This window comes from Lagenorhynchus albirostris, chromosome 6 (genome assembly GCF_949774975.1).
Source record: "Lagenorhynchus albirostris chromosome 6, mLagAlb1.1, whole genome shotgun sequence".
NCBI classification, from domain to species: Eukaryota; Metazoa; Chordata; class Mammalia; order Artiodactyla; family Delphinidae; genus Lagenorhynchus; species Lagenorhynchus albirostris.
Window position 1 is genome coordinate 6390964 of NC_083100.1, and position 24466 is coordinate 6415429.

General features: G+C 44.7%; 1 protein-coding gene across 2 annotated transcripts in view; it reads right to left on the minus strand.

Annotated features, from left to right (window-relative positions):
* The window catches only part of TRPM8 (transient receptor potential cation channel subfamily M member 8), an 88481-nt gene that overhangs the window by 57642 nt on the left and 6373 nt on the right, over positions 1 to 24466 (minus strand). For both annotated transcript variants that reach the window (XM_060151220.1, XM_060151219.1), the window contains exons 2-8: positions 19859 to 19932; positions 15051 to 15207; positions 13212 to 13389; positions 10238 to 10410; positions 9225 to 9399; positions 8119 to 8186; positions 6147 to 6344 (exon numbers count right to left, since the gene is read on the minus strand). In XM_060151220.1, the coding sequence (XP_060007203.1) occupies positions 6147 to 6344; positions 8119 to 8186; positions 9225 to 9399; positions 10238 to 10410; positions 13212 to 13389; positions 15051 to 15207; positions 19859 to 19932 (1023 nt within the window). The remainder of the gene's footprint in view (positions 1 to 6146; positions 6345 to 8118; positions 8187 to 9224; positions 9400 to 10237; positions 10411 to 13211; positions 13390 to 15050; positions 15208 to 19858; positions 19933 to 24466) is intronic.

Here is a 24466-nt window from a genome sequence, read left to right on the forward strand (position 1 = left end):
AAGTGTGCATAGAACATTCTCAGGAATAGATCACATCTTGGGTCACAACTCAAGCCTTGGTAAATTTAAGAAAATTGAAATCATAACAAGCATATTTTCCTACCACAACACTATGAGATTAGAAATCAATTACGGAAAAAAAACGTAATAAACACAAACACATGGAGGCTAAACAATACGTTACTAAATAACCAAGAGATCACTGAAGAAATCAAAGAGGAAATCAAAAACTACCTAGAGACAAATTACAATGAAAACATGATGATCCAAAACCTATGGGATGCAGCAAAAGCAGTTCTAAGACGGAATTTTATAGCAATACAAGCCTACCTCAAGAAACAAGAAAAATCTCAAGTAAACAATCTAACCTTACACCTAAAGGAACTAGAGAAAGAAGGACAAACAAAACCCAAAGTTAGTAGAAGGAAAGAAAACATAAAGATCAAAGCAGAAATAAATGAAATAGAAACAAAGAAAACAATAGCAAAGATCAATAAAACTAAAATCTGGTTCTTTGAGAAGATAAACAAAATTGATAAACCTTTAGCCAGACTCATCAAGAAAAAGAGGGAGAGGACTTAAATCAATTAAAAAAAATGGAGAAGAAAAGAAAAAGGAGAAGTTACAACAGACACTGCAGAAATACAAAGCATCCTAAGAGGCTACTACAGACAACTCTATGCCAATAAAAGGGACAACCTGGAAGAAATGGACACATTCTTAGAAAGGTATAACCTTCTAAGACTGAACCAGGAAGAAATAGAAAACAGGAACAGACCAATCACAAGTAATGAAACTGAAACTATGATTAAAAATCTTCCAACAAACAAAGTCCAGGACCAGATGGCTTCACAGGTGAATTCTATCAAACATTTAGAGAAGAGCTAACACCCATCCTTCTCAAACTCTTCCAAAAAATTGCAGAGGAAGGAACACTCCCAAACTCATTCTATGAGGCCACCATCACCCTGATACCAAAACCAGACAAAGATACTACAAAAAAAGAAAATTACAGACCAATATCTCTGATGAATATAGGTGCAAAAATCCTCAACAAAAGACTAGCAAACCAAATCCAACAACACATTAAAAGGATCATACACCATGATCAAGTAGGATTTATCCCAGGGATGCAAGGATTCTTCAATATATGCAAATCAATCAATGTGATACACCATATTAACAAACTGAAGAATAAAAACCATATGATCATCTCAATAGATGCAGAAAAATCTTTCGACAAGATTCAACACGGATTTATGATAAACACTCTCCAGAAAGTGGGCGTAGAGGGAACCTACCTCAACATAATAAAGGCCATATATAACAAAACCCCAGCAAACATCATTCTCAATGGTGAAAAACTGAAGGCATTTCCTCTAAGATCAGGAAAAAGACAAGGATGTCCACTCTCACCACTATTATTCAACATAGTTTTGGAAGTCGCAGCCATGGCAATCAGAGGAGAAACAGAAATAAAAGGAATACAAATTGGAAAAGAAGTAAAACTGTCACTGTTTGCAGATGACATGATACTACACATAGAGAATCCTAAAGATGCCACAAGAAAACTAATAGAGTGAATCAATGAATCTGGTAAAGTTGCAGGATACAAAATTAATGCACAGAAATCTCTTGCATTCCTATACACTAGCAACAAAATATCAGAAAGAGAAATTAAGGAAATAACCCCATTCACCACTGCAACAAAAAGAATAAAATACCCTGGAATAAACCTACCTAAGGAGGTAAAAGACCTGTACTCAGAAAACTATAAGACACTGATGAAAGAAATCAAAGATGACACAAACAGATGGAGAGATATACCATGTTCTTGGATTGGAAGAATCAATATTGTGAAAATGACTATACTACCCAAAGCAATCTACAGATTCAATGCAATCCCTATCAAATTACCAATGGCATTTTTTACAAAGCTAGAACAAAAAATCTTAAAATTTGTATGGAGACACAGAAGACCCCAAATAGCCAAAGCGGTCTTGAGGGAAAAAAACGGAGCTGGAGGAATCAGACTCCCTGACTTTAGACTATACTACAAAGCTACAGTAATCAAGACAACATGATATTGGCACAAAAACAGAAATACAGATCAATGGAACAGGATAGAAAGCCCAGAGATAAACCCATGCACCTATGGTCAACTAATCTATGACAAAGGACACAAGGATATACAATGGAGAAAAGACAGTCCCTTCAATAAGTGGTGCTGGGAAAACTGGACAGCTACATGTAAAAGAATGAAATTAGAACACTCCCTAACACCATACACAAAAATAAACTCAAAATGGATTAGAGACCTAAATGTAAGACAGGACACTACAAAACTCTTAGAGGAAAACATAGGAAGAACACTCTTTGACATGATTCACAACAAAATCTTTTTTGATCCACCCCCTAGAGTAATGGAAATAAAAACAAAACTAAATACATGTGACCTAATGAAACTCAGAAGCTTTTGCACAGCGAAGGAAACTACAAACAAGACAAAAAGACAACCCTCAGAATGGGAGAAAATATTTACAAGTGAATCAACAGACAAATGATTAATCTCCAAAATATATAAACAGCTCATGCAGCTCAATATTAAAAAAACAAACAACCCAATCCAAAAATGGGCAGAAGAACTAAATAGACATTTCTCCAAAGAAGACATACAGATGGCCAAGAAGCACCTGAAAAGCGGCTCAACATCACTAATTATTAGAGAAATGCAAATCAAACCTACCATGAGGTATCACCTCACACCAGTCAGAATGGGCATCATCAGAAAATCTATAAACAACAAATGCTGGAGAGGGTGTGGAGAAAGGGAACCCTCTTGCACTGTTGGTGGGAATGTAAATTGATACAGCCACTATGGAGAACAGTATGGAGGTTCCTTAAAAAACTAAAACTAGAATTACCATATGACCCAGCAATCCCACTACTGGGCATATACCCAGAGAAAACCATAATTCAAAATGACACATGTACCCCAATGTTCATTGCAGCACTATTTACAATAGCCAGGTCATGGAAGCCACCTAAATGCTCATCGACAGACGAATGGATAAAGAAGATGTGGTACATATATACGATGGAATATTACTAAGCCATAAAAGGGAATGAAATTGGGTCATTTGTAGAGACGTGGATGGATCTAGAGACTGTCATACAGAGTGAAGTAAGTCAGAAAGAGAAAAACAAATATCGTATATTAACACATATATGTGGAACCTAGAAAAATAGTACAGATGAACCGGTTTGCAGGGCAGAAATAGAGACACAGATGTAGAGAACAAATGTATAGACACCAAGGGGGGAAAGTGGCAGGGTGGGGGTGGTGGTGGGATGAACTGGGAGATTGGGATTGACATATATACACTAATATGTATAAAATAGATAACTAATAAGAACCTGCTGTATAAAAAAAAAATAAAACAAAATTCAAAAAAAATTTGACTGAATGTATACATTCATTAATTAATAATTCCACTCTTGGGCTTGGTCTTTTGGGAAATTTCTACCAACCCCATACAAGTGCATAATCAAAATGCCAGACTAATTTTTATTATTGTTGTATGTCTTCTGGTTGACTTGATTATAATTATGATAAATCATTAGCATATGAATAAGATGTGAATCCCAGAAAGAATAATATAATCACAGGAAGTGAAATGTGTCTGACATTTAGCCTGTTTCAGACGACTTTCCCATATCAGTTTTCTTGAAGCAGAAATCAAAATCCTTCATAAAGGATGTGGGGACCCATAAGGTGGCATGGCCCTCTGGGTGTGACCTGGTCTGGACTAAACAAGCCTACTCGCAGAAGGAGTAGGAGAAAAGTCACTAGAATGGACCCAGGGCCATCTTTGATGGGTGAATTAAGAGTGGTCTATTCCTTTCTCTGTGGGCATCCTTGAACTGACCACCAAATTTCTTCCATCCATCACAGGAAGTTACCTTGAGGACATTGCTCAACACACAAGGTCTCAGGTTGATATCTATGCTTGGGGATTGCTCCCCTGATGTGCTTGGAATGACTCAAACTGTTTAGGTCTGAATACATGGAGAACTGAAGATAACTACTTTGGGAGATACATATTTTCCTCACCCATATTATTTTCATGCAGAGGGACCTCCATCCAAATCAGGTCCCTAGGTATCCCCCCCTCTGCTACTCCGGGTAGGGGAGTGACATAGCCAGTTGATGACTTTGGCCTTGCCCAGCCAGTCCTTTCCTGCTTCTCCGCTGGGATCTGCTCCTTGCAGGGTGCTAGTGCTCTGGTGTCCACTGTCAGCCACATGCCTAGGCTAGGGCTAGGCAGATGGGGGCCAGCAGTCATCCAGGGCTGCCTCTGTCCGGGTGGGTTCATCTGTCTCTTTCTGGGGCTCAGCATAAGGAGGCCCATGGTGGCTGCACCCCTAAGCCACATCTTTCAACTTGGCTTTCATCACCAACGAAGCTGATATTTTGATCTCTCTATTTACCTAATTCTTGTGTCTGTCTCTCAACTGGACTTGGCCAAGATACAAGAAAATCCCAGCAAAAACTTTCACGTAAAACCACCAGCTTCACCTTTTTCAGTCAAATCTGCAAAATGCAGTATCTCAGGTAGGAACATCATATACGCATTTGTTGGGCAGGGCATCGTTGAGTACCAACACTGACTGTCAGCTACAGACAGAAGATGCAGGTGCAGTTTTTAATCCTGAGTCTTAGTGATGAGGCTTAATCCAGAAAGGACTTGTTTCCTGGTCTCTTCGACCCTGCTGTACCTTACCGGGATTATCGCCCAACTGCCTACTCATGTGAAATTAAACAAAACCAATAGGGTCTCACTGTGTGTTAATTTCGTACAGAGTACCTGTCAGCCTAGAAGGCGGGGTTGATTTTTCTCATTACTTACAAGAATTTGATTTATCCGGGCTTGCTTTAAATAACAACAAAGGCCAATACACACTACTCTATATAAAATAAACAACAAGGATTTACCGTATAGCACAGGAACTATATTCAATATCTTGTAATAATCTATAATGAAAAAGAATCTGGAAAAGAAAGTTTTATATATATATATATATATATATATATAAAATACATACATATGACTGAATATATATATATGTATCTGAATCACTTTGCTGTATACCTGAAACTAACACAATATTGTAAATCAACTATACTTCAGTAAAAGAAAAAAGTAATGACAAAGGCTACCATGAGCAAAATAATCTTCACTACTCCAGGATTTCAGTTTGCCAAACTTGACACTTTGAGGCTCTTCCACAACTAAATACTGCTGAAATACCAAGCTAATGAAAGAACTTTTAAAATTATTTATACTAAATTCAACCTTTCACTCTAATGATGAAATGGGCTGTATGATTAAAGTAAGTCTTGTTGTCTACAGCCTGTCATTTCCTTTATGGGAAAATTTCCAAGTGGCAGCACGTGCTCCTAAGAATATCCAAACAGCAAAGGCCATTTTTGAATGAGCTGATGTGAACGTACCTACGGGTATTAATGTGAGCTTTATCACAAACTGGACAGTCAACAGAATGAAAGTCATTTCAAGTCAACACCAGTCACGAAACAAGAGAGAAGGGTGAGAAAGCACAGCACTATGTTAAAGTGCTTTATAGGCTTAGCGAAAGAAGCATGAGATATTTCGATTAGTACCTATTTCTTATATGATCCAATAGGAAAGGTGAGAGATTCTGAATTAATCACAGGTCAGTTAACTTAGAAAGGCAATTATTCTGTAGTAACAGCTTCTCCACTAGACATAGGTTCCATTTAGAATCTGCATTTCTAAAACAGCATCACAGGGGTTTTTTCCTCCCTGCCGCTGATAACCTACAAAACACAGAAGGCTCAACGCTTGTTGACAGGGTGTAAAAGAAGGACTATCAGCTTTGCAAACAGACAGACTGGAATTTAAGCCTCATCTGCTACCCCTTGTGAGGTGTGGAAACAGGGCAAGTTATTTAACTTAAGTGAGCTTCAATTTCCAGCAAAAAACCTGGTGTGAGCCAGAGTGCAGTTTCAAAGTCACTGAGAAAGTATAAAGACCCCCAGCTGCGAGTGGAGTTGGGCACTGAAGGCGCTCTCCCTTCCCAGGAACTTACTCCCTGCAACTCACCCATTTGATCCAACTCTCGATCTCCTCCTCAGGCAGCCGGGACACTGTGCGGGGTAAGAAGCGCACCAGCTTTTCCTTGATGATGGATGACGTCAGGGCATCCTCCACCTCCACCAGGCTGGCGATCACATCGGCAATCTGCCCTGAGCCTTCCACCACCACACAGGGAATTTTACTTTTGACGGAGGTACTGATGGCCTGGGAGAAGGGAGATAGAGTTGACCGGGTGATCAACAGAACCCAGCTTAGGACCGAGGTTCTAATCACATCGACACATCTCTGCACTTCATCATTTGGCGGGGCAGCGGCGGGGAGGGGGGCGTTATTTTCAATCAGAAGCAAACCAAATGTTTGCAACCACTTTAAGCATCAGAAATGTAAGCTAGTTGTCTGACATCCTATGTTAATACCAAACTCCATAATGAGGACACGTGTGACTGGCAAGTTTTCCATAAATAAGTGCAGTGGTTGAGAGTCCGCCTGCCGATGCCGCGGAGTGGCTGGGCCCGTGAGCCACGGCCGCTCAGCCTGTGCGTCCGGAGCCTGTGCTCCGCAACGGGAGAGGCTGCGGCAGTGAGAGGCCCGCGTAACGCAAAAAAAAAAAAAAAAAAAAAAAAAAATCCCTCTATACAAAATCGATCATTCCAAATACTGACATCGTAGATTTGAGTGGCAGCTCTTAAGATGGTACTCAACATTGTCGTTGATAGCTTTTCTGATGGAGGTTAACAATATTCGTACTTTTAAGGTATGAAAATACCTTCACAGCAGCAGCCGTACATTTTTTGTTATGTTGACTCACGTATTTCCGTCCTCAAATAATTTCCCTCGCTCCTTCCATTGAAAGAAAAGAAAACTATATTTGCTTTCTGGATAAACACCTACCACATTTTTATTTCCTTGATAAAAATCACAGAGACCAGCATAGGAGAACCAGGTACGAAAAATTTTCATCACTTGACAACAAAACAGTGATGTACACGTGGGTACAGAAGAAACTGGGAAGCCCCTTCCTTTAGCCAGGAGTGATGTCTTCCTGAGAAGACGTTGGCCATAAAGAGTGTGGTGCTTTCATCCAATCAGGGTGAGATCCATCTTCACCTCACTACCTGTGCTCCAGGTGGGTGTAGGGGCTGCGCTGGGGCGGAAGTGGGGATGATGAGAGAGTGAGCTGAAGGATGAAGTGTTCAGCAGGCGGGCTCTCCTCCCTCGCTCCTCTCTCCTGTGGGTTCTGGGTGGTGAACTGGCTGAACAGACCTTGCGGGAAATGCTATAGACGTGCAGTACTCTAGGCCAGGACCAGCTTGCTGGAAACCATCATTCTCAATCTAAAATCTGAGAGATAATAAATGGAACCATGTTCGATTACGTTTTCTCCATCCCTCTTCCTCTGTAATGTGACTGCTTCTTCAAGCATTTCCATACTGACTGTTTCACACTGAAAAGAAATCTTTATTTTAATTTCTCTCTGAAAAGTCTTTAGGTGCTTAATAAATACCTGTTGATGAATGAATGCACGTTGATGAATGATGGATGAATGAATCATTGTTATAGAAAAGAATAAACAGAGAGAAGCATTAGATTATGATTCCAAATAACTCTGCCAGAAATTTCCTGTAACTCCAGGTGTATATGGTCATGGGGTGGCCATGGTTTTCCAACATACGCGCTGATTATGATCCCTAAGTCCTGTGAGTTCATGTCAAGCCTTCTCTTTGGCAGGTTGATGGCCAAAGAGAGCAGTAAGTGCACGGACTATTCATGTTGCTACAAACTCTCTTCCTAAATTTTCTCAGCTGAGGAAACAACTTCAGCCTATTAGGGCAACACTGTGTGATTGGGGAAATGCTACCTATTTGCTGTAGAAAAGAAATGAGTCGTGTTAGATTAGGTGAACCCCAAAGCCCTGAAAATGCAAATTTGTGGAGCAAGCTCGTTGACTGATCTTCTAGAAAACCAAACCAAGACTCACTTTCAAAGTCTCCTTCCCACCTCCTTGGGCAAAACACACAATGGGGATCTTGCCACCGTAGTTGGAATCTGTAAAATATAAAACGTAAATCTTATTTTGGGCACATCAGAAATATTCACCTACCTCAAGGAAGTGGTGGACCCCGTGAGCCCAGGGTGTGGGGTGCTGGCTGCAGATCTCACAGACCTGACCATCTACCAGCTGATCACAGTGGATGCACCCCTGTGCTCCAAACCAGTAACAGCATGACACGGGTCACACTGCCAGTTTTTACTGATATTTAAAATGCAAAGTCTGTGAATGACTGACTTTTGCTAATATACATTGGGCCAGGTTCTTAGAATAATTGCACTTTCACTCATTCGCATAATCCTATGCTTTCTTGAGTGGGTGAAAAGTTTGCATAACTATGTGTTCTTTCCAGTGAGAGTATTGCATATATCAATGTCTTCCTTTGTATACATCCCATTGAGAAAGGAAAAAGGTTGAGATTATCTCCAACAAGTCCCTGTGATGGAGTCTATCACTAGATCACGAGGTAAACTGGTTCCACAACAGGACACATCTCAACAATAGGAAGAGAGAGAGTTATTTATCACTTGCCATAGCAAATACAGGCTTTCACGCAACTGCTGCATTCTCCCCTTGAAACCAATGTTTTAGGTGGTTCTAGTATATAGAAGTAGCCAATAACCAAAGAAGTAAACCACCTAACTGTTAAGCTAGTGGGTTGGTTTTTATCGCTTCTATCCTAGCTAACCACATTGCTCTGTCAGCGCAAATTTGCCATTATGAATTTTACTTTGTTCTTAAATGTTGTCGAGCAGAATGGACAGCAGGTTCTCTGTACTGGGTGGGACAAACCAGGGTAGGACAAGGCAGCCTTTGTCAGTGTTCCAGCACGTTGAAGGGTACATATCAGAGTAACCTTGGCAGGAGCACCTCTAGTATATTAAAGAAGAGATATAACAGCTCTTCTTTGGCAATAGAACATCTAATTGGGTGAGTTCACCATTCTTTACTCAATAATTGGGAGCTATTGTCGGTGGTGCTGCTGCTACTCTTGTTAGTATGTCTGTCTAAGGTCCCACCTCCTAAACACTGACCTTGAATAGTGCGCTCGGAGATGTACTTCTCCAGCTGGTTACGGAGCTTTGCCTCAACTGTGGGGTGCCCATGGCAGCCGTTGTCCACAAGCAGCAGGTGGGTGTGATTGTTGTCCAGGATGTACAGAGGGTCTCTCTTGAAGTCATCCATAATGTACTGAGCTGAAAAATATCCCTGAAAAGCACAGAGAAACTTGTCTTTGAGATTTATTTGTTGGCCCAAACGCATGACGACATTTTCACAGATTCACATTAAGGCTGACCCTTTGGGTTCAACTGATGCTCTTCCCAGATTCCTAAGTACAGAAGGGTCTTAGAGATCTTATAGTACAGGCCATCATTTTAAATATGAAGAAATGAAGGCTCAAAATGGTTGCATCACTTTCTTATTGTCACATAAATGACCGGTGGCAGTGTAAGAATCAGATTCTAATCCATTTCTTGTTCCATTGCCCTGTGCTCTTTAGTATAAATTCATTGAAACTGACAGCATTCAGGAAAGTAAGTGTGTGTGTGTGTGTGTGCGTGTGTGTGTATCCAGACACATACATTTGTATGTGTGTGTGTCTGGATAAGGTAGAGGTAGACATTGATACACACACACACATATTTGTCTGTAATCCATCATATGCCAAGACCTATGACAGCGTCTAGAGATTAGAAAATGAATAAGATGGAGTCCTAGCCCTTGAGGAGCACATAGTTACGGGACCATGAAAAGAGGCAATTAAATAGATACTTTGTCCTCGCACTTGATACCAGAGAATAAAAAACTAAAGAACTGACTCTAACAGGATTCGCTGGGAACAAATTTTAATGAGCAAAACACATCCACTGGTAACTCCTTCCCAGGAGTTCTTTGATTATGTCATCCTGAGGTTCCAAAGCAACCTTGTAAGGTCGACTTCCTTATGAGCTGACTCCATCCCAGAGCCCCGGTGTTCAGACCAGAGCCCTGTGCCATGGTCTTTCTGCCTCGTGACCCCGCAGACCCCCTCATGTCCAGCCCATACCTCGACATCACAACTCCTGATGAGGGTGTCCCTGTTGGAGACCATGCCCCAAGCCGCAATGCCGATGGCCACTATGTTCTCCTCTGAATTCCTGCTGATGGTGTTATCTCTCACTACCTCTCCAATGTACTTCATCAGCCCATAATGCGTGCCTCCAGTGAGAATCCAGGCACCTGTCAACAAGAGAGAAGAACAAACGCTCAGCTGGCTCTGCATAAGTTTCCCATCCTTTGCTCGACCCCTAAAGAAGCCCCACCCGTGAGCACTAGGACGCGGCATTACTGGCCACACTTTGCACTGGGCTTGACCTCTGACCATATAGAAAGGAAAGAGAAGATCTCCAAGTTTCTAAGAGATTCTGGTTTAAAAACAATACGGATTCTGGACCGCACTCTAACCCACATCATCAGACTCTCTGGGAGGTGGGACCAGGGAACCTGCCTCTTTAACCAGCCTCTCGGGTAGATGTTTTTTTTTTTTTTTTTTCCCAGGTAGATCTTTTTATGAGTAATGAATGCCTGGCCTGAGGCTCTGAGCAAGTTAGGCAGTGTCATCATGGAAAGCAGAGCGCTCTGCTCCCAGAGCCCCCTCAGGGATCCTGATGACCTTCCTGGCATGACCCTGGTGCCTACGACTTAACTTTACAATTACACAGTTTTGCACACTGGTATTTTAAGGTTTTTATTTGATGATTTTTGCAGTGTCAAAGGTGTTGCACAGTTTTGTTTTTGTTTTCAAAATTGAAGTAACTAATACCTACAAAATATTATCTCACATAATAATAGAATCTAAAGTTGGAAATGCCCCTAGTCTAATATGTTACCCACACAGGAATCCAGCCTGAGGCTGGGTCACCAGCCTCCCCTGATTAGCTCTGGTAATGGAAGCCTCAGGGGTCCCGAAGCAGCCCCCTCCCCCAGCTGTCAGAAAGTCCTTTTGTTCATTTTTGTCTCCATTCTCTACTTTTGCTACAGTCTTCCTGATGATGAACTAATTTAGTCCTCTCCCACATAAAAGTCCTTCCAATATTTTAAGGTAAATGTGATGTAGTTCTTAGAAGTTTCAGACCCAATTCCTTCAGCCAGCTCTCACTGGATGTGAACCCAGACCCCTTGGCAGCCAGCCTTCTTCCTTCAGACAGATTTCAGTTGTCAACATCCCCCTTTCAAATGAGGCAATGGGAGGCATAGTAGCTCTCCACAAGGAGACAAGGAACCTCCCTGCTCTGGCCCCTCACTTCATCTATGTAGATGTCCCAGCCCGGGGACTTTTGACTGCTTTGTTCTACTCTATTCCCAGCACCTAAAACAATTCCTGACACATAGCAGGCATTTAAGAAGTATTTGCTGAATGAATGAATTATGTATGTTCAGATCTCGTAGTAAGGAAGCTGAGTTGCTGGGTTTCATAACAAAGTAACTACCTACTGTGTGACCCCTCTGACTGGTCAGGAAATTAAGAATAAATGGGGGAGGGGTGCCACAGTTTCTTCTTGACATTAAGGAAAAACGTATCTAAAACAAGACCTGCTTCCTTAGTTCTGTCAACTAATACGCTTAATAAAGAAGTTTTTAAAATGTTAGCCTTAGATAAACTAATAAAATAAAGGTTAGGCTTTGATAAATAGAATCTAATCTTGAAATTAGAGTTTAACATTCTAGTTAAACTCAAATGAAAGTAAGGCTGCAAAAACAATTTGCCTATACTCTTCAAAAATGTCCTGAAAGACTGAAAAAAGCTGAAGAGTAGTTCCAGATGAAAGAAAGGTTTTCAGTTTCCTATGATACGAAAAGCTAAATGGATTGGAATCCAGACGGAGAAAACAAAATTTTTTTCTCTGAAGACAGTGTTAGGATAATTAGCAAAACGAAACCAAGGACTGTTTGTTAGACAACAGTGTAGGTCAAGGTTAACTTTCTCAGGTTTGATAGTTGCATCGGGTTATCTGAGAGAACACCCCTGTTCTTCAGCGATGCTCACATATTTAGGCACTAAGGGTTATGATACCTAAAATTTACTCTTAGTCATTTTTTTTAAAAACCATAATATGTGGATATTTACAGAGAGAGAGAAGATTAATATGGGAAAATGTTAACAATTGGTGAGCCTAAGTGAAGGGGGTATTATTCTTCCAACTCTTCTGTAGGTCTGACATTTTTCATAATAAAAAGTTAAAAAGAAAAATATAAGCTGAATATTTCAAATAACAAAGCCACGGTTATTTGTTTTGATCTCCATCAGACAGTTACATGGTGCTTACAACCTGCCAGGCACTAACACGATTTCCAAAACACACCACTGATCCCAAAATTAAAGAGCAGACGAATGAAACTTTCCTTTTTGATTCGCCAGAATACTGTGGGTAAAAGTTCACATGTAAGGGCTTCCCTGGTGGCGCAGTGGTTGAGAGTCCGCCTGCCCATGCAGGGGACGCGGGTTCGTGCCCCGGTCCGGGAAGATCCCACACACCGCGGAGCGGCTGGGCCCGTGAGCCATGGCTGCTGAGCCTGCGCGTCCGGAGCCTGTGCTCCGCAACGGGAGAGGCCACAACAGTGAGAGGCCCGCGTACCGCAAAGACAAAAAAAAAAAAAAAAAAAAAAGTTCACACGTAAAAATAACAAAATGAAAATTTTAGATTAAAGGAAACACAAAATTACCCACAAGGAAGTTCCTTAACTCTGAGTTTAAAGAGCTACTGTGTCCCCACCCTCCACCTACCCCCTCACCATCGGCCAGAGCTCCCGGTCTGTCCCTTCATTGAAGGATCTTGTTTTTAATTAAGATAATGATTAATCATACAGTTCTAGAGCATCTGGAGTCTGAGCATGATTGCAAAGGAGAATTTCGTTCCGTCTCTGAAGACGCTGCGCAGCCTGGATGGACAAACCCGCGGGCGCAAGGTCCCCGCCGCCGCAGGGAAGGTCCCGTGTTTGCAGTGGGGACAGCCGCGTGGACGCAACGGGGGCCGACGCACCTTTCGACTGCGCGATGTGGATCAGGCGGCTGAAGATCTTGCGCATGCGCGGCTTCAGGGCGAAGTTTTTGGCGCCGCCGGTCACCGAGATGACCAGGTTGGGCGTTTTCAGGTGCCAGTACTGGGTCAGCAGCTCGTAGAGGGTTTCCGCGTCCGTATCGCAGGACAGTCGGATATACTGTGGGGAAGAGGGGAAGCATCAGGATCCGCAGGTGTTCTCCTGATGGTGGGGCTTAGCCCAGTTTACCTGCTCCTTAGGGAGGGGGAGAGGGGAGCGCATTGCAGCCGAGGAGCGTCCCCTTGGGGAAGTGGAAGGAAGGCAGTGGAGTGGAGGCGGGTGTGGGTGCCCCTGCAGGGACCCCCGCATCCCAAGATGGCTGGAGGACTTGGGACTTTATCCTAAAGGGAGTAGAGCACCTGTGAGGTGTTCTAAGCAGAGTAGAAGCCGGATGGGATTTACATTTTAGAGAGTCCTCCAGCGGCAGTGTTGACTATGGGACAAGACAGGTAGGGAGAGATGCAGGGAGGTGAGATAGTGGTGGCCCATCCTGGGACAGAGGCCTTGGGAACACACAGAGTGGACAGAGCCGGGTCACCTTCCAGGGCTGCAGCGGCAGGGCCTGGGGAGGTGAGGGGTCAAGGCCCAGCTTCCAGCTGCCTGAGGACGGCTGTGTCACTGGGACAGAGGACACAGGAGGATTTAAGGAGACTGCTAACCATTGCCTACTGAAAATTGGCATTGTCATCTGCCTCTACAAGGATAAAATCAATAGCCACTGCGGTCGCTGACCTTCAACACACCCTGAAAGGAGTGCAGGGTGGAGATCAGGAGTGAGGCCCTCTGTGCTCTGGGAAAAACTGGCAGAACAGGCCTTCAGATAGTTAGAGATTTTTCAGGAGATTTTATGAGCCCAAATTCTTGCATCTCCTCGTATCTGGAAAAGCACTAAAATCGTTAATGGAGACACATCTGCTCCTCGTGACGGGCAAGAAACCTCTGCCAACATGTGTGCTTGACTGCACGTCCCCCCTTCTCTAAAATCACAGATAACACCGCCCCCGCCCCCTTCGGAGCAGTTCCTCAGAGCTCTCTGAGACGCTGTCTCCTGGGCTACAGTCCTCATTTTGCCCCAAATAAAACTTAACTCACAACTCTCATGTTGTGCTTTTTTTTTTTTTTTCATTTGACATAATCATTAAACATCTTTGTAGAGGGCTTCCCTGGTGGTGCAGTGGTTGAGAGTCTGCCTGCCGATGCAGGGGACGCAGGTTCATGCCCCGGTCCGGGAGGATCCCACGTGCCGCGGGGCGGCTGGGCCCATGAGCCATGGCCGCTGGGCCTGCGCGTCCGGAGCCTGTGTTCCGCAACGGGAGAGGCCGCAGCGGTGAGAGGCCCGCGTACGACAAAAAAAAAAGAACATCTTTGTAGAATCCTGTGTAAGAGCCTGCAGTGTGATCGTGTAGAGGAGAATGTCACCTTATTCAAGGCCACATTTATTCTCAAGAATGTCACACGCCAAACTAAACCAGATGATTCACAAGCACATTTGTCGGGCCTTTTGTAGCAGTGAGGGCCAACGTGGATGAAACTGCCCTGTGCCTAGAGAAAGGACCCTGGGTGACAAGCCAGTCCTCACCCGTGGAGTGTTGCCATGGCACATAATCTAATCACGGCTTTTGATTTTTCACAAGATTTATCTTCTTCTGCAATCATTTTTGGATTGACTACCCACCTCTCCCACCTCCATGCGTACTATTAGACAATTCAAGGTAACCCAAGGTAGCCCACACCATGTTAGCATGTGGATTAGCTAGTGCAAGTAGGAAAGCATTGCTTACCTTCCCTTTCTTCCCCAGAGTCTCAAACTGAATATCCCCAAAAGCGTCAGTGGGGAATTCCTTGGTGTGTTTCTTGTAATTCCATTTCTCATTTTGGTTGGTCTGGGTACCTTCTATGTGCTGGCTCTGGGTATAGCCACACTTGCACACATTTTCCCTAAGTGGAAGGATATTGATGGGAAGGAATAGCTTTCATTAAACCTGCTTAAATATTTCATCACGTTTCTTAGAATAGACACGATTAGCTTAAATAAACACAAAAAGAGATTTCACCATCGCATCTAATTTTCAGACTATTTTCATCATCTCGGTTGTTTAAAAACTATCTTGCGGGGGCTTCCCTGGTGGCGCAGTGGTTGAGAGTCTGCCTGCCGATGCAGGGGACATGGGTTTGTGCCCTGGTCCGGGAAGGTCCCACATGCCGCGGAGCGGCTGGGCCCATGAGCCATGGCCACTGAGCCTGCAGGTCCAGAGCCTGTGCTCCGCAACGGGAGAGGCCACAACAGCGAGAGGCACGCGTACCGCAAAAAAAAAAAAAAACACTATCTTGGTGTTTTACCCCTGTGACATGGAAGATGCAACACAGTACAATTGTATCTCCGCTGAGAAAGAAGAAAGCATGAATGCAGGGAGAGGAGGGGATAAAAGACAAACAGAGAAGACCTCTTGAGCCTCCACCTGCTCCAGCCATGGTCCTAACAATTCTAGACTCCCAGCCACTTCTCTCTCTCAGGTTCTGCATGGCATTTCTATTTCCTTAGAGTAAATCTCCCCATTTAGGTTAAGCTAGCTCGGGTTCCTTGCAACTGAAAGTCTTAATTACTATAAGTATGGAAATTATCTGTATTCAAAAATATAGGTCAAAACATTCAATATTTTCTAGAGCTATAAAAATTGAGCTAGAACCTGGATCCCAAGTCACTCCTCCACCAGAAATCTTGCCTCTTTCGGAACAGTTGCCTGGGGCATCACTCAGTTTGGCCAAGAAAAGAAAAGTCAACCAGAATTGATAACAGTTGCCTTAGCCTTTTCTCTAACTGAGCCTGGGGGCTGCTCCCACTGGTCTCAGGGTCCTCTCACTAGGGTCCAAGTTGGCTTCCTCCCCTCTGTCTTTAGCTGTTACTGTCCCACTATCCTTTGGGGTCTGTCCACACCCATCCAAGTTCATTGCAGGATTGGGGAGGGAATTCCCTGCCCCACCTGTCTTTGCTACAACTGAAGACCAACTCTCGAGCCCTTTTCCCTTCCAAGGGTAGGGGTGTGTCTCGGGTGACCCCTGTCTCCATCTTGATGATGGGGCTGGTAGCCCTCCAAGCACCAATTTACATGAACTGGCTTACAAATGGGGAAGAGGCAGGAAGAATGCCAGGAAGGCATCAGGAGCACAGATACATAGAGAAGGCAAAGGAGTGACAGAGAGGGGAGACGGAGAGGACGGGAGAGCGGCAGCACGGTAGTTCTACCCCTCAGGACAAGTCTGAATCCTTTGCAGCCTCACTGTCAGTATAGTAGCCACTAGCCATGTGTGGCAACTGACTTTAAATGTAATTTAATTTAACTTAATTTGAAAATTCAATGCCATGGTTGCACTAGCCACATTTCAAACGCTCACTAGTCACAAGTGGCTAGTGGCTACCATACGGGTCGATGAAGATAAAAAAATATTTCTGGGGCTTCCCTGGTGGTGCAGTGGTTAAGAATCCGCCTGCCAATGCAGGGGACAGGGGTTCGAGCCCTGGTCCAGGAAGATCCCACATGCCACGGAGCAGCTAAGCCCATGCACCACAATTACTGAGCCTGCACTCTAGAGCCCGTGAGCCACAGCTACTGAACCTGCATGCTGCAACTACTGAAGCCTGCGTGCCTAGAGCCAATGCTCTGCAACAAGAAAAGCCACCACAATGAGAAGCCCGCGCACCGCAACAAAGAGTAGCCCCCGCTCGCCGCAACTAAAGAAAGCCCGCGCGCAGCAGCGAAGCTCCAATGCAGCCAAAAATAAATTAAATAAATAAAGGTTTTTTTAAGTTTTTTTTAATTTAAAAAAAGAATATTCCCATCATAGTAATAATAGAGAGTTCCATTACACAGAGCCCGTTACAGCAAAAGTAATGTTCTTCCTTTTTCTACCTAGAACCCAGCCTGGTTGAGGCAGTGAGAACTGAAGAGAATAATCCCAGATCCAGGGACTTACAGCCTCAGGAGTGCCAGGAGGTGGCCCGTACGCTGGACAGTAGTGTCTCAGAGGGTACCTGGCAATAGGAGTCATGGTCTGGCATCACTCCCTAGTGACCACGCAAGAAACAGACATCCAAAGGGTTTAAAGTAGAGAAACATGAGTGGTCTGGGCTTAGCACATGTGAAGCAGCTCTGGGGAGATCTGGGGCAGCCTACGTCAGCTGATGTGGCAAGTAGCTGCAAAATTACCGTAACACTATTACTAGTCATTTCCCTTGATTCACTTGTCCGATGAGTAATTCAGATTACACAGAGCATCCCCACTGCTGATGGAGAGATGAAAATAATAAATACAAGAAGTTAAAATCTTGTAGAGTCTTGACTCTGGTCTATAACCTTGGGTCCCCTCTGACATGGGCACTGGAAGTCCCTGAGGTGTTCCTGTCCTGTGCTGGTGTTGTGGAGGGCAGGGACTGCTCACCACATCTCCCTTTATTTGGGGCCAGACTTGAGTGGTAGTCAAGCACCATAAGGTGGACAGCCATAGGTTTCCCTACCTTGCATCCACTTCTCCTTCTGCTAGTAGGAACACCTGATTTTCCTCTGAGGAATCATCCTTTCCACACCAGGTCCATGTGGACACAACACCCAAGGCTGGCCAGTCACATATTCCATTGCCCAGTTGCAGGGATTAGAGTGGGCGTCTGACCCATGCCAGGCCAATAAGAGCCATGAACGTGAGCCCAGGACTTCGGGTGGAATTGCTGGAACAAAGCCCTCCTTCCCCTCACTGGTAAGCTGAAAAGGTGTCAGCCAGAGTGGTGGTGTCCATTCTGCCACCACTAACAAGGAGCCTGCCCACCCAGAGAAGGACAGAAGCACAGGTAAAAAGAGGCAGGGTCTTGGTGACACTGAGCCCTGGATGTGGCTGTCCCATTACAATCACCACTCACTTAGGCCAATTAGACTGGATATCTGCAACTGACAAGGTGCTAAGGATTACAGTCAGCCCAAGACAGGATCGTTCCTAGAAGGGGCAGGAGCTGGGCATAAAAGGAATGCACAGGGAGGAATCAGAAAACTGAGTTCAGTCCTTCATCTATCCCCTGCCAGCCATGGGACCCTGGGTAAAACACTGAGCCCCTCCCAGCCTCACTTGCCTTGTCAGTCAAATGATAACAGCCACCTTGCAGGGCAGTTGTAGAATTAGCAGTCAAGTACATGAGTCCCCACGACATAGTCAATGCCCAATAAATATTTGTTGAATGAGTGAACAAATCCAAACAGTGTTTTCTACCAGTCAAACAAATAGATTAATGGCAAAATCTTTCAGGGAAACATGTGGGGAATAAATAACCGAATCACAGAGTTTATACTCTGTCAAAATGACTCATAATGACTAAGTTGATACCAATGACAAAATAGAGATCTCTTAGTTTTTCCAATGTTCGCTTTCTAATTCTTACAAAGTAGGAAAGCACACTGACTGAGAACTTTCTACGGCAGGAATTTTATGTATCGTCCCACTGCACCCTTACTACAACCCAGGAGGTGTACTTTGCCAGCAGTTTAGGATAAGAGGATTCAGTTCAGAAAAGAGAATAATTGGTTCAAGTTCATGCAGTGAGCAGGCAGCCAGGCCCAGGTTGGATCCAATGCTGGTTCTTAGGCCCCTGCTCTTACTGCCTTCCTCTGGGCACTGCCTCTGTTCAACAGAGTCAGTGCTTTAATTACAAACTACAGCAGCAGGTAAACAATCAATTAATAGCTGGACTATTACATATAGAATGGATAAACAACAAGGTCGTACTGCATGGCACCAGTAACTATACTCAGTATCCTATGATAAACCACCATGGAAAAGAATATTTTGAAAAGAAGGTATCTATGTTCATAACTGAATCACTTTGCTGAAATTAACACAACTTTGTAAACCAACTATACTTCAATTAAAAAATATTAATAGCTAGACTCTCTCCTATCACCAGTAAGCAAAAGAGAGGGGGCAGAGAGGAAAAAGGTGAGAGGGAGGGAGGACTAAAATCACTTCGTTAGATCCCAGGGCACCTTCTGTGGGAAACATCAGAGGTCAGTCCACTTATCACTGGCCCACTAGGTAGCATTCGCTGAGGACCCCCTGTGGGCAGAGCTGCTGGAGGTGCTCCCCAAGGCTTTTGTGACTCAGCCTCGATGTTTCAAGACACACGAGATTCAGACAAGATGAACACCCGGTCAGATGGGAAGGGCCACAGTCAACAGCCTGGCGGAGGAGCCGGTCAGATTGCCACATGCGCGCATGCCTGGTGTCTCCTGCCAACCGCTATGAAACAACAAGGTTCACTGCCATGGCCACTCCGGTGGGCTCCCAGGCTCGTGGGAATATCAAAGAGAGTGACAGCCTGTCTTGGAGCCTTTACCAACTACTGACAAAGCTTAAAATATGAAATAAGTTGATACCTCTCCAGGGACAAGCTGCTTGCCAAACTTCCTGTTCACACACCGTTTCTGAGAATTGCAAGATGCAAACAACTTGAATAATGAACTAGTGAGCAATTTGTTTGTCTGTCATCATGGTGGTCAATAATTTATTTTTGAACATGGTAGCAAAAAATGGAGGCAAAGTAGTTGCTTACGTGGCCTTGGAATCTTTGGTAAAGAAGACACACTCCCGTTTCTTAAAATTTGCTTGAATGAAATTCACCAAGTCCTTTGGAGAAAGAACATTGGAACAACACGTCACTAACTTGTTCTCACCCCCTGCTGCTCTTCATGAATGACTTAAACCTACTTCAAAGGTTTTAAGGATTCACCACACATCATAGCAACCAGCATCCATTCATGCTTTTAGAGTACACAAAGTTTGTAAAAAGAGGCATACGTTTACATTTTTATAACTAAATGCAAATTTTTCTAAAAGTTACTTGGCATCATCTTGTAACAAATGTCATTATATACATACAAAGTATGTTTTTCTGACTCTAAGGCAACCGGGGGAATATAAGCATTTATTGATAGTTTAGCATAAATAATGTTTTATTGCAGATTCTAGTTCCTCTTACGCTTGCTTTTCAAAAGAAGGTATATTCCAAATGCTCCTTCCAGAGTTGCATCTGTCCCCCCATGGGCAAGGTGGTAAGGCACATCCGGGACCTAATTCTGACAAACAACAGAACGCTTCCCTTTAGTTGGCAGAAACAAACCCCTTGGAGTTGAAGAATACTTTGAAAATATTTACACTCCTCAAAGTGGGAGAAGATATTTGCGACATATATTAATCATCATAAGATTGGTAAATGGAATATATAAAAGACTGTAAGTCACTACGAATAAGACAGACAACCTTGTGGGAAAAAGGCAAAAGACATGAGCAGGCATTAAATAAAAGAGGACACACAGATGTGTGAAAAGGAGCTCAGCCTTGTCAGTAATGAGGCAAATGTGAAGTGAAACCACGATGACATCCCATTACACACCCACCAGGCTGGAAAAATCGAGAAGCCATTGGCACCAAATGCCAGTGAAGAGCCAGGCGGGGGGGCCTCAGCCCGCTACGGGCCGGGAGGGAACTGGCTCGACCACCCTGGGAAACTGTCCACCACTGTCCCCTAGAAACCGTCCCTGTGTCCTGTGAATGACCTGCAAGCTCAGATGCCTGGCACCGCGCTGCCAGCTTTAGGGGTTTGTCTTGTTCCGTGGAGGTGGGGCTGGCAGCCCAAACCCACTTCCCTCAGGTCACCGGGCGCCAGCAGTTCTCAGACAGTGTCATGTGGGTTTGCCCCCCGGCCTTGCACCAAAGCCAGGCCTTACTCGTCACCCCTCAACAATGAGGTCACCACGAAAAGGGAGACGGCACTCCCTCTCCTGGAAGAAGGTCCACCACGCCTTCAGCAGTCTCCCCCTTTGCTAGCCCCTACCCCCACCAACGTACATCCTGAGACATCAGAGCATGGGGACCACGTGCCCCAAGTTTCTCCAGAAGTCCTGTGTCTTAACCCCAATTCCCATGAGGGAGAGGTGTTCGCCTTTACTCATCGGCCTCAAGCCGAAGAACCCTCTCCAGAGAGAACATCTCACATCCAGGAAGGCTCACAGTGGCCCTGCTCCTAAGAGCAAAACCTGAAACCCAAATGTTCACCCCGCTTAGGCTGGACAGACGTGCACAGGATGGAGGGTGGCCCAGCAGGAGTGAATCGACAGCCATTACACCTGGCAACACAGAGGGACCACAAACACAGGATGGTGAGCAAGAAATGCATTCACGGGAGCTTCCGGGAAGATGGCGGAAGAGTAAGACACGGAGATCACCTTCCTCCCCACAGATACACCAGAAATACATCTACACGTGGAGCAACTCCTACAGAACACCTACTGAACGCTGGCAGAAGCAGAAGACCTCCCAAAAGGCAAGAAACCCCCCACGTACCTGGGTAGGGCAAAAGAAAAAAGAATAAACAGAGACAAAAGGATAGGGACGGGGCCTGCACCAGTGGGAGGGAGCTGTGAAGGAGGAAAGGTTTCAACACACTAGGACCCCCTTCGCGGGCAGAGACTGCGGGTGGCGGAGGAGGAAAGCTTCGGAGCCGCGGAGGAGAGCGCAGCCACAGGGGTGGGGAGGGCAAAGCGGGGAGATTCCCGCAGGGCCGACCGGCACTCACCAGCCCGAGAGGCTTGTCTGCTCACCCGCGGGGGCGGGCGGGGCTGGGAGCTGAGGCTCGGGCTTCGGTCGGAGGCAGGGAGAGGACTGGGGTTGGCGGCGTCAACACAGCCTGCAGGGGTTAGTGCGCCACGGCTAGCCGGGAGGGAGTCCGGGGAAAAGTCTGGACCTGCCGAAGAGGCAAGAGACTTCTTCTTCCCTCTTTGTTTCCTGCTGCGCGAGGAGAGCGGATTAAGAGCGCTGCTTAAAGGAGCTCCAGAGACGGGCGCGAGCCGCGGCTAACAGCGCGGACCCCAGAGACGGGCATGAGACGCTAAGGCTGCTGCTGCCGCCACCAAGAAGCCTGTGTGCGAGCACAGGTCACTATCCACACCCCCCTTCCGGGGAGCCTGTGCAGCCCGCCACTGCCAGGGTCCCGGGATCCAGGGACAACTCCCCCGGGAGAACGCACGGCGCGCCTCAGGCTGGTGCAACGTCACGCCGGCCTCTGCCGCCGCAGCCCCGCCCCGCACTCCGTGCCCCTCCCTCCTCGCGGCCTGAGTGAGCCAGAGCCCGCGAATCAGCGGCTCCTTTAACCCTGTTCTGTCTGAGCAAGAACAGAAGCCCTCCGGCGACCTACACGCAGAGGCGGGGCCAAATCCAAAGCTGAGCCCCAGGAGCTGTGAGAACAAAGAAGAGAAAGGGAAATCTCTCCCAGCAGCCTCAGCAGAAGCGGATTAAATCTCCACAATCAACTTGATGTACCTGCATCTGTGGAATACATGAACAGACAATCATCCCAAATTAAGGAGGTGGACTTTGAGAGCAAGATTTATGATTTTTTCCCCTTTTCCTCTTTTTGTGAGTGTGTATGTGTATGCTTCTGTGTGAGATTTTGTCTGTATAGCTTTGCTTCCACCATTTGTTTTACGGTTCTATCCGTCTGTTTTTGTTGTTGGTTTGTTTTTGTTTTTTAATATTTTTTTCTTTTTTTCTCTTAATAATTATTTTATTTTAATAAATTTATTATATTTTATCTTACTTTATTTTACTTTATCTTCTTCCTTTTTTGCTTCCTTCCTCCCTCCCTCCCTCCCTTCTTTCTTTCTTTCTACTTCTACTAATTCTTTCTTTCTACTTTTTCTCCCTTTTATTCTGAGCCGTGTGGATGGAAGGCTCTTGGTGCTACAGCCAGGAGTCAGTGCTGTGCCTCTGAGGTGGGAGAGCCAACTTCAGGACACTGGTCCACAAGAGACCTCCCAGCTCCACATAATATCAAACAGCGAAAATCTCGCAGAGATCTCCATCTCAATACCAGCACCCAGCTTCACTCAACGACCAGCAAGCTACAGTGCTGGACATCCTATGCCAAACAACTAGCAAGACAGGAACACAACCCCACCCATTAGCAGAGAGGCTGCCTAAAATCATAATAAGTCCACAGACACCCCAAAACACACCACCAGACGTGGACCTGCCCACCAGAAAGACAAAATCCAGCCTCATCCACCAGAACACAGGCACTAGTCCCCTCCACCAGGAAGCCTACACAACCCACTGAACCAACCTTAGCCGCTGGGGACAGACACCAAAAACAATGGGAACTACGAACCTGCAGCCTGCAAAAAGGAGACCCCAAACACAGTAAGATAAGCAAAATGAGAAGACAGCACACAGCAGATGAAGGAGCAAGATAAAAATGCACCAGACCTAACAAATGAAGAGGAAATAGGCAGTCTACCTGAAAAAGAATTCAGAGTAATGACAGTAAAGATGATCCAAAATCTTGGAAATAGAATAGACAAAATGCAAGAAACATTTAACAAGGACCTAGAAGAACTAAAGTTGAAACAAACAATGATGAACAGCACAATAAATGAAATTAAAAATACTCTAAATGGGATCAATAGCAGAATAACTGAGGCAGAAGAATGGATAAGTGACCTGGAAGATAAAATAGTGGAAATAACTACTGCAGAGCAGAATAAAGAGAAAAGAATGAAAAGAACTGAGGACAAGTCTCAGAGACCTCTGGGACAACATTAAACACACCAACATTTGAATTATAGGGGTTCCAGAAGAAGAAGAGAAAAAGAAAGGGACTGAGAAAGTATTTGAAGAGATTATAGTTGAAAACTTCCCTAATATGGGAAAGGAAATACTTAATCAAGTCCAGGAAGCACAGAGAGTCCCATACAGGATAAATCCAAGGAGAAATACGCCAAGACACATATTAATCAAACTGTCAAAAATTAAATACAAAGAAAACATATTAAAAGCAGCAAGGGAAAAAAAAACACACAAGGGAATCCCCATAAGGTTAACAGCTGATCTTTCAGCAGAAACTCTGCAAGCCAGAAGGGACTGGCAGGACATATTTAAAGTGATGAAGGAGAAAAACTTGCAACCAAGATTACTCTACCCAGCAAGGATCTCATTCAGATTTGATGGAGAAATTAAAACCTTTAGAGACAAGCAAGAGCTGAGAGCGTTCAGCACCACCAAACCAGCTTTACAACAACTGCTAAAGGAACTTCTCTAGGCAAGAAACACAAGAGAAGGAAAAGACCTACAATAACAAACCAAAACAATAAAGAAAATGGGAATA